At 33.8% G+C, this 10,833-nt stretch overlaps 3 protein-coding genes across 3 annotated transcripts in view; 2 read left to right on the top strand and 1 right to left on the bottom strand.

Annotated features, from left to right (window-relative positions):
• The window catches only part of LOTGIDRAFT_173616 (hypothetical protein), a gene marked incomplete at both ends in the record, with an annotated part of 5,365 nt that extends 883 nt beyond the window's left edge, over positions 1-4,482 (bottom strand). Inside the window, 6 exons of the mRNA XM_009051390.1 lie at positions 132-212; positions 1,035-1,165; positions 1,656-1,807; positions 1,933-2,007; positions 2,378-2,454; positions 4,386-4,482. Of these exons, the coding sequence (XP_009049638.1) occupies positions 132-212; positions 1,035-1,165; positions 1,656-1,807; positions 1,933-2,007; positions 2,378-2,454; positions 4,386-4,482 (613 nt within the window). The remainder of the gene's footprint in view (positions 1-131; positions 213-1,034; positions 1,166-1,655; positions 1,808-1,932; positions 2,008-2,377; positions 2,455-4,385) is intronic.
• Positions 4,483-4,800: 318 nt separating this feature from the next.
• LOTGIDRAFT_201172 (hypothetical protein) lies at positions 4,801-6,171 on the top strand. The gene is made up of 2 exons (XM_009051389.1): positions 4,801-5,114; positions 5,271-6,171. Exons 1-2 carry the CDS (start codon positions 4,853-4,855, stop codon positions 5,450-5,452), a joined length of 444 nt encoding a protein of 147 aa, XP_009049637.1. The 5' UTR covers positions 4,801-4,852; the 3' UTR covers positions 5,453-6,171.
• Positions 6,172-7,236: 1,065 nt separating this feature from the next.
• LOTGIDRAFT_141768 (hypothetical protein) lies at positions 7,237-9,664 on the top strand (the record flags this gene model as incomplete). The annotated part of the gene is made up of 3 exons (XM_009051388.1): positions 7,237-7,476; positions 8,787-9,008; positions 9,518-9,664. The coding sequence occupies 3 exons, from the start codon at positions 7,237-7,239 to the stop codon at positions 9,662-9,664; spliced, it is 609 nt and encodes a 202-aa protein (XP_009049636.1).
• Between the last annotated feature and the right edge of the window lie 1,169 nt (positions 9,665-10,833).

Raw genomic sequence — 10,833 nt, 5'->3', positions numbered from 1 at the left:
GGCTCCTCTAGCTGTAATATAAATAACATGGTTGTTTAAAGCCTTTACTATTATAAACATTTACATTGGCTCCTCTAGCTGTAATATAAATAACATGGTTGTTTAAAGCCTTTATTATTATAAACATTTACATTGGCTCCTCTGGCTGTAATATAAATAATATAGTTGTTTATAGCCTTCATTATTATAAACATTTACATTGGCTCCTCTAGCTGTAATATAAATAACATGGTTGTTTTAAGCTTTTATTATTATAAACATTTACATTGGCTCCTCTAGCTGTAATATAAATAATATAGTTGTTTAAAGCCTTTATTATTATAAACATTTACATTGGCTCCTCTAGCTGTAATATAAATAATATAGTTGTTTAAAGCCTTTATTATTATAAACATCTACATTGGCTCCTCTAGCTGTAATATAAATAATATAGTTGTTTAAAGCCTTTATTATTATAACCATCTACATTGGCTCCTCTAGCTGTAATATAAATAATATAGTTGTTTAAAGCCTTTATTATTATAAACATCTACATTGGCTCCTCTAGCTGTAATATAAATAATATAGTTGTTTAAAGCCTTTATTATTATAAACATCTACATTGGCTCCTCTAGCTGTAATATAAATAACATGGTTGTTTAAAGCTTTTATTATTATAAACATTTACATTGGCTCCTCTAGCTGTAATATAAATAATATAGTTGTTTAAAGCCTTTATTATTATAAACATCTACATTGGCTCCTCTGGCTGTAATATAAATAATATAGTTGTTTATAGCCTTCATTATTATAAACATTTACATTGGCTCCTCTAGCTGTAATATAAATAACATGGTTGTTTTAAGCTTTTATTATTATAAACATTTACATTGGCTCCTCTAGCTGTAATATAAATAATATAGTTGTTTAAAGCCTTTATTATTATAAACATTTACATTGGCTCCTCTAGCTGTAATATAAATAATATAGTTGTTTAAAGCCTTTATTATTATAAAGATTTACATACATCTGCTACATAAACTATAAAAACTTACAACAAAGACACTGCACCATATCTCTATTGGCATAACTGACAGCCCAATGTAGTGGAGTATTTTTACTTTCATTACTGTCTACTAGGTTAACATCAACACCAGCAGCTACCAACTGACAAACTCTTCCTAAACTGAAGGCAGAAAACAAATTGATTTCTAATTGCAAGAGAATAAGGTCGATGATTCTGCTGGTTTTGTATAAAATGTCAGAATGAAATTTGTATGATTTTTCTAGTTTCTGCAAATCTGAATTTCCACTACATGTCCATAATGATTAAGATTTATGCAGTATACAATGAAGGAAATTTCCTGTATTTAAGTGATAGCCTGCATGCTCTTTTTACATTTATAATTATGAGGAGACATGAATGACTATACATCCATGAAATGAAGCACAATGGAATCTTTATCCTACATTTTGCTCCCAACTCGGATGCTAACGATCGATGCCATGCAGTGTTCATGAAATACATTTAGTCTGGAAAGACTAAAGACTATTCTTTATCGATCACAGCTCTTTTCAACCTCACAGGCTTTAACATATGCAGCCTTTTTATAGTCTAATCTGAACAACTAGACCATAACTAGATGTAACCAAAGAAGAGTAATATAACAACATACTTAGATTGAGCTGTTGCCTGCAATAGTTCTTCATTGTAAACAGAAACAATATCTTTAGTTCCTAATTCTAGTGGTAGTTTCCTTTCCTTATTCTGAATACCTGGATCAGCTCCACCAGATAACAGAGCTCTGATAATATCAGCCTTTCCCAACTAAAATAACAATAACATAGTTTAACAACACAGATAACAGGGCTCTGATAATATCAGCCTTTCCCAACTAAATTAACAATAACATAGTTTAACAACACAGATAACAGAGCTCTGATAATATCTACCTTTCCCAATAAAATGACAATAACATAGTTTAACAACACAGATAACAGAGCTCTGATAATATCAGCTTTTTCCGACTAAAAAGACAAAAACATAGTTCAAAATCACAGATAACAGAACAGAGCTTTTTCCAAATAAATTAACAATTATAGAGTATAACTTGACAGATAACAGAGCACTGATGATATTAGCTTTTATCAACAGCAATTATAACAACATAGTTCAACATGAGAGATAACAGAGCTCTAATTATATGAGCTTTTCCCACCAGCAAGTATAATAACATAGTTGAACATCAGAGATAACAGAGCTCTGATTATATCAGCATTTTTAAATAATAATAACAATAATATCAAGGATATTGTTTGGAGGAATTATAGTGATCCATGCACCGGTATGCCTTTTGATTCATTTTGACTACCCGAATATTAAGAAATAAAAGCCTACCTTTGTCGTATAATGGAGTAAAGTTCCATGTTCTGTGAGCTGTTCATTTAAAACTTGTTGTAAAACTGCATTATCTCCTGTAAGAAAACACTATGATCTGTTTATCAAAGCTAATGTTATTCAAAACTCAAATCAAACACCTATATTTGTACTTTAATCAAAAGAAGGAAACCAATTTTCAGCACTCATGTCAGATTTGGTCTTCTAATTTAGGTCATTATTTAGCATCCATTAGCAGTTACGTCATATTTTTGACTGTTTTACAAGTATTGACTAATAATAATCTGTAAATACAATTCTGTTCATCAAAATCTCGTCCAAAGTATGGCATGAGGTGTTCCGAAAGCATCTTCTGCTTCGCGAGCCATACTTGCCACTATTACATCTGTCAAAATCATGAGATCATACAACTAGATGAACCAATATTGGGGGGTTGATTTTAGTCTTGAATATATGTAAATAGCTTCTAGTACAGGTACTAGAAATGTACGAAAACCACTTAATTCCTTTAAAAATACTTCAAACTAGGAATTTTCCTCACTATATGTGTATTTTCTATATATCACAGAGAAAGCTTATCTTATCGTAATCTGAACATTGAAACGCAGATAATTCTGGACAAAGGCTCAAATTTCGATGTTGAGCTGTGTACAATATTACTTTTTGGCTTAGCTAAAAAATTCCCATTTCTGAAACTGAAGTATGATTGGTCTAAAAAATGGCACACCTGTCCCTTTAAATGAGGTGAACTATTCTATTAATACTTAATGTCCTAGTATTATTCAATGTCATATTTTATTTAATGAAGACAAGAAACTGTTTCTTTATCATTTCATAAAACCCAACTCATATAACTAAATGTTTACAACTTCACAAATCAATTCCTAACATCATGATAGTATCAGAATGGCCACAAGGCATCACCATAAAACCATTGATGCTCAAAACTGATATCATACAAATATTATAGGCAAACAACTTATATTATATAACTAAATGCATGAGAAAGTGTACAGCCAATAGGCTTTAAAAAATTCATGCATTAAAGTGAAAATTCAATTTTCAAACCAACAATATTACTAGAGATATTTGATCTTTTACTCTATTTATAATGAGACTATATATAATTCATAGTGATCAGGAGCTTCAAGCAGAATGTAACACAGTAATTTGATTTATAGCAAAGACTTCATGTGTTCATTTGTCAGAAGCATAGAAGACAGAAGTACAGATCATTGAATCTTGAAAAACCTGCTAGTTTCAGCAGAATTTTTAAAATCATATCATAAACTTGTATGAATATAGCCCAATAGCTCTGTCTCAATTCCAGTCTCTGAGAGCTATTTGGACCGGATGTAGGCTGGTGTAGAGACAGAAAAATTGGGACATTCAGCATCCCTGAATGGTGCAGGGGGTCTTAAACTTATGTCGGATCTGTAAATTTGGAAAGATGAATGTTTTTGAAGTTCAGTCATACCATCATGTTCTTCCTACACCTTTAAAGTCACGTCTCAATCAAAGTCTTTTTCACAAAACTGATCTTGCACCGGTCATTTAAAATTGACTGTGTAGCCAAAAGTTCAAAGGTCATATGATACTAACAAAACGAAGGTTACGGTGGTACCCAAAACTAGTTTACAATCATCTTAAATGTAATCCAATAAAAATGCATCTTCGGAGGAATGGAAAATCTCCATTCAACAGGGTCTCTTTTTTCTGACAGTATTCCAGCTGATAACTGTCAAAATCTGCATCAGAGGCTGTAATAGAGGCAGTATGTTTCGAACTAGTATGAATATAGCAGGCGAAACTTACTGTCAAATTCCCTAGGCCTACAGTGTGATATCCAACAACGCCATATTTCTCCAAGCTCCTACATTTAATAACGGATTACTACCCAATAGTAGGTCTATGCCTCTTATGGGCATTCACATGACGTCAATCGTCATGTCATCAATCCATCCATGCATCATTGCATGTCCTCATCATCAATAACAAAAATCTTTACCTTTTTGTAATTCGGAAATCAAAGCACAAACAACATCGGTCCTTCCTTGGACAATAGCTTCCTTAAATTTGGCAGCAATTTCCTTGGCTGTATCCATCATCAAAGATAAAATCACTCTACTTTATGCAATAAATTGACAGATTCACTCTCTTTGACACATCACGGATTGCAAGACGAAGAAGCCGGATGTTGATGTTTGAAACAGACATGCGCATAAATAAACTCCTGGCGTAGTGATAATTATATAATTATTTATGAGGCCGAAAGCATGCACAAAAAGAAAACAATATTTATGATTGAAAACAATGTTTATATATATCCATGCATAATTAATTGAAAACGAAATAAATAAATGCAAAATAATTACTATAGTCCTAAGAACTATTTCATTTGCGTATTTAGAAACCGGAAATTGTTGGTAAGCTACATGTGCTGAAGATTTTGTTGCATAAGAATAAAGTGTCAGAATGAATCGTCTGCTAAAGATTTCTACGACGAAGTCAACTGCTTCCTTTTGCAGAATACTTGCTGCAAGATATAGCACAAATACAGGAAGCAAAGAACATATTGATGGACTTGTCAAAGACAAAAAACTAGTTGTTTTCATGAAGGGCACTCCGGATTCTCCAAACTGTGGTTTCAGTAATTTGGTTGTACAAATATTGAGAATGCATGGTGTAAAAGACTTTCAGGCTCACAATGTGTTAGCAGATCAATCACTTCGTCAAGGTAAGAAAAACGCTGAAATACCTAAACCCTTTTGAACGAAAATTTGTAATGTGTAACTGAAATAAGTTTTGACTGGACTGTAAAAAGATGATTCTTTTTTTTTTCCAGACATAGAGAAGATTATAAACATTATTCTTTTTGTCTTTCTTCTTTAAGGTATTAAAGACTATTCACAGTGGCAAACCATACCCCAAATTTACATGAATGGTGAATTTATAGGCGGTAGTGATATTATGTTAGAGATGCATAAAAATGGTGACCTTATTGAAGAACTGAAAAAAGTTGGAATAAGATCTGCATTATTGGATCAACAGGAAGATGAAAATAAACAAGGATGAATGTTAAGTGCTGGTTGCCATTTTATTAACAATAGCTGTGTGATTTAAGGATATATGTGTGTTTCAGGATGTAAGCTTATGTCAAAATATTGCAAATGAACTGCGGAATTCATCTTTGTGATAAATCTTCACATTTAAAACTTGACCACCTCATTTATAATCCCTGAATATGCAAATAATAAACTTATGTTTAAATTTATTGCTTATAATGAAGTACCCGGTAACCGATTTGGAAAATGTTGCTATTTTGTGAAAATTTTAGAAATATGGAAGTTATGCTTGAGAGATGTTAAAGATGGGTTCCCTTATTTTCATTCATGTATATAAAGTAGAGGCATTCTAATGAATAGGAAAAATACCAGTTTGTCTCAAAATATCCATAATTAATTCATAATTAGCTGAGAGTATGACCAGCAGAATTCCATTGAGTGACCAATCAAGAAAGGCCAAAAAGTCTTTTTTGTTTTTGTTTATCCAGACTGTACATACAAAGACATTTATGATTGGTTAAAAATCCTAATTATATGCATCAGATATAAGATCAGATATGATTAAGATTACATGATAATTCATTAGAGACACCAGTTATTCAAGTAGTTTTCTTAATTTGTCACTAGAAAATAAGGAAACCCATCTTTTATTTAATATAATGATAAAAACCCTTTTACAAACCTCAAATGTCAATATTTTCTTTTAATTAAGATATATTGATTATTGTACTTAGGCCTTACATATATCCCCTTCACCACTTGGTAGATTATAAGCAGTGGTATATCTGAGAGGGGGAGGCCATCCATGTCTCCCTTCCCCAAACCCATAAAGATAGGCTTTGCCCCCTCCACTTTCAAATTTCATATAATTATACATAGGGAAATATTGCCTGTAAGACAAATTATGTGGCCCCGTCCCCGTCTTAGAAACGCCACTCATTGTAAGGTCTTTTAGGCCCGATTACCACAATTTTAAGTGTGGTATTTGGAAATGAGTACCCCATCAAGAGTTTGCTTAGCAATCTGCTTGAGTGACCTACAGATACGACCTGCTGCAGTTTCCGTGAAGAATACTAGGCCCTTGAAGGTCTGTCAATATTAATAAATTCCAAGAATGTCGAGAAATTAATGTCAATATACGTTAACACTATTTTCTCCACATTGCCCATATTTTATTAATATATAATATTTGGTCATGTGTTCAATTTAGCGATGTCTGTACTCTGAACGCCATCTCATCTACTTTGAGCTTCAACGGCATATTTCTATAGTAGCTCACATCTTGTGCAAGGTTCCCCAGGAAACATGGCTTTTGACCATTGAGCGGTGCTGATTAGAACCGTGTCGCCATTCTTGTGTAAATGAGGGGCTTTAGGGATGCATTCACTGTATAAATGCTGGGTCCCCCAAGCACGATAGAGGCCACAACAGTAATTTGGTCAGCCTTTGGTGAAACTTGGTAGGCCTATCCCTTTATTATATGGACATAATTACATTGAGCACATCAAGTCTAATAAAATTAGATCAAAAATGTATAATGTTTATAGTTTTGATCGACATATTCATGAAAATATATTTTAAATTGCACAATTCATCGTTTAGGGTCAATTTGTTAGCGGCCTTGACACAGCTGATGTGGGTCAAAATTGCGTTATAAACTTGATACTATACACTTTTGAGGCTTTTATTGAGTGCGCTGGGGTGCGGCAGTGATTCACGTTATTAATTCAATCTCGTTACATCGACATTATCATCTACGCTTTATATCAAACCATGGGCGACTTACTAGCTTACATGCTTCCAGTTGCTGGATTCATTGTTTGTGTTGCTCTTATATTGTTTGCATTCCTCGTGTATTCCGGACTTTTCCACAAGGTTGTTGTTAGTGTAGGCTCTCCACCAATTGGAAAAATTCTAATAGCTTACAAATTTTCAACAGGACCGTACAAGAATGTTGGAAATCTGTTCAAAGAAGTTGGTGAACTGGCACCACACAATGCATGTCTTGGAATCTACTATGATGATCCAGGCCAAGTGAGTTTTTTTTAATAATTCTTCTGGAACGTTGTGAAAAGTTTGTCATTGTAGTTAAAGTACTCCTTCGAAATATTTGTCCCCCCCCCACCCTGAAAAATGTTCTGTTTTTATCGTTTTATAAAGACATAGAGCAATTCTAAGGCTTTTAATAGTCTGATGGGTTTTTAACACCAAATAACAGCAGGAATTGACTTAAACTGTTTTAAGTAGGTTTGGTGTACAACACCCTCGCTTACAGCTGGTGTAATTGTTGATTATTATCATTGTTGATTGTCAACCCCGTGAAACACTAAAACGCATATTTTTCAATGTACATATATAGTTTCTTTATTGACTTTTTGAATCAAATAGTTGAGCCCCCCTTAAAAAAAACCCGGGCTAGCTACGGGACTGATCTTAATATTAGACCTAAATGTTTTAGTAAATTATTGCAAACTGGAGTAAATGTACTCTAGCATAATAGTATATTATTTTTGTATGAATGGGACCGAGAGTATATCATTTGCTATCATTAACAAGGAGCTTCCCGCAATTTTTGGTTTATTTATAGACCTGGTGAAACTGAATAGAGATTTGACACACTTAACATTGTATTCAAAATGTAGGTTATTATGGAGGGGATGCTAGCAGAAGACTAGGCACACTAAAAGGAATTGTAATGGTCATGATTTTGGGTCCGTTTTGATTACACTTTTGTGGCCACGTTGTAGTGATACCGTTCCGACTTAAATACAATGGAAACAAATTAAATATTTCCATCAATGACGTATGGCCCATATCGGGTAGACCCAGTGGCCCCCTAGTAAAATGGTTTGCACCCCTAATTGTTATACATTTTTGCCCCAAAATATGGGTCAGAATGCACCAAATCAATTTGATTTTTCGAAACTTCTTTTGGGAGAACCTTTTCAGATGCTACATGAGAGGCTGTCGACAAGATGCTGCCATGGAGTTTGCGCATTTCGAAATCAGCCTCGAAAGTTCCTCCATTGGGTCAATCTGCCCCGTTCTAGTACCCCCAGTTTCGGGAGGCTTGTCCCACCACTGGCTGGCGCAGAAGTAATGGTAACACGTTTCCTTTCAGGATTATTCATAATGTACCAAAGACAACACTACTTTATTTTGATCTTGGAGTTTTTAGAGATATCGTTTTTCAACGTCAGCCCAATCGGTTAAGTTGTGTCAGCGGACAAAGTTAAACAAATGTGTTCCTTTGATATCACATTGAAAATGCTCTCTGAAGAACATTATACATAATATCTTCTCTTTATCATTTAGGCTCATTAACAATAACCTGATATTTTCAGTTTCCAAGTCATCTATTGAGATGGGCAGTGGGTTCAATATTAGCTTATGATGACGAAACACCATCAAGAGAGGCGAAAAAATTATTTGAATCTAAGGGTTATAAATTTACCACATTGCCTGCGATATCGAAAGCTATGGTGACGTCATTTCCGTACAAGAATTTTATGTCGATTATAATAGCTGTTAATAAAGTCTACTCGGCAATGGAGAGATATGAGAAGGTACGTACATGGAAAAGTAATTCAAATGCGAATCTAGATGCTTCGTTTCATGATTGATCTGAGAAGATTCTTTGTTAGATTGTGTTCACAAGAAATTTTACACCAATAAATTTTCTGTGGTAACCAATCAAACCTAATATTACAACTTGCAACAATGATTTTTCTCAAAATGATACACAACGCTTTTATGGAGCAAGTCATTTGCTTGGTTGAATATTTTAGTGATCTAAATATCTGAACATGAGGTCATTGGGGAGTTGAGTATGCTATCGAAATGCATCAACAAGTCACCTTACTAGAGCCACTCAAGGAAAGATATTATGAATGCCCACGAAGAACTGTCAATGTTCGAGCAATCTTCTACCTAGCTGGATACGATATTTCATATGACACAACTAACCTATGGGACGGTACGAGTTATCGTCCATACTGCCAAGAAATAAAGTCCTTTCATACTCGTGAGTGATAGACGTAGAATTCAATTAATGGGGTATATTTGATTTTTTTAGGAACACAAACTGTATGCATGTCCTTATATGGAAATAGCTGAAGGCGGTCACTGTAATTATATGGCACCGTTAGAACGGCAGGATGATTTTTATTTGGAAGAGTTGAAGATTGATGGCAAAATTGTGTATGAACCGACTGACAAATAGAGTCGAGTTGAAGCTTCAATGAAATCCCATTTCCTGTCTTTCTTTTCATGCTTTGAACGAATCATATAATAAATTTCTTAGTAACTCAATAAGAGTATTAAAACCACAACCCAGGCATTTGTTACTTTTGAAGTGACAAGATCCGCACCATTTTAACTAGTGATTGCGGCAAAACTTTGGATTGGAGTGGAGGGGACCTATTTCTCTCTATTGCATCCTGAATACATTGGTTCTCAACTGTTTTCTTAGCTTACCATACATACCCAACGATCATGTTTTTGATGCATAAATCGCCTCTAGGTAAAGTGATTTAGGCTGATTTTGTCACATTGGACAGAATATGTATGGCACGAAATCGTTTATTGTAAAAATTACTTTCCATCCAATAATAATAACAAAACAGATTTAGGAACCATATTATATACATCATAACAAGATAACATTGAGGGTGAACTTATTTTACAAACCATTAAACAAACTCCTGTTTTGCGTTTCATATATATCACATAAATACATATTCATGTATATTGTGTCAGTAAATTATTTTTAACATAAAAAGAGAATGTTTAACCGGTTTGTAAAACTATCCATCCACAACTAAAATGATACAAAACTATACATAACAAATTGCCTAATATTGTTAAAGGGAATACAAAAAAGAATATGAAAGATACTCAAATCCAAAGGTGACCAAACCTTGACAATCCATGAAGTATGGAAAATGATAGAAAGTTGTTATCTTCCGCACACTTTTAGTTTTTCCACCAAGTAACATCACATATGATTGGCCTGTATAGCCCTGAGCAATCGAAATCCGACCAATCATACGTAATTTGAGAACGAAGCCCATGTTATTCGATCGAGGTGACCCACGGAGTAAGACAAAGTATCGGGCACCCAAGTTCATATTCATCATAGATATACTGGATTCAAACGAAAACAACTAAATTACGAAATATATAGAAACACATATGGGTACGAAATGGAAAATTAGAAGCTAAAATGGCCCATCTGATTCAGGTGATGTAAAGAAGTTTTCTCAATTTTGTTTGTTTATCAGGGACAATGATAGCGTCAATTTGCACCATTCCAATTTTCAATCAAATGGTTCTAGCAATTCTAATATAGCTAAATGTTTTATGACGTCACCCACGCAAATGTGATACAAG

This window comes from Lottia gigantea, assembly GCF_000327385.1.
Source record: "Lottia gigantea unplaced genomic scaffold LOTGIsca_166, whole genome shotgun sequence".
Classification (NCBI taxonomy): domain Eukaryota; kingdom Metazoa; phylum Mollusca; class Gastropoda; family Lottiidae; genus Lottia; species Lottia gigantea.
The sequence above is the reverse complement of the archived record's forward strand: the minus strand, read 5'-3'. Positions and strand labels throughout refer to the sequence as shown.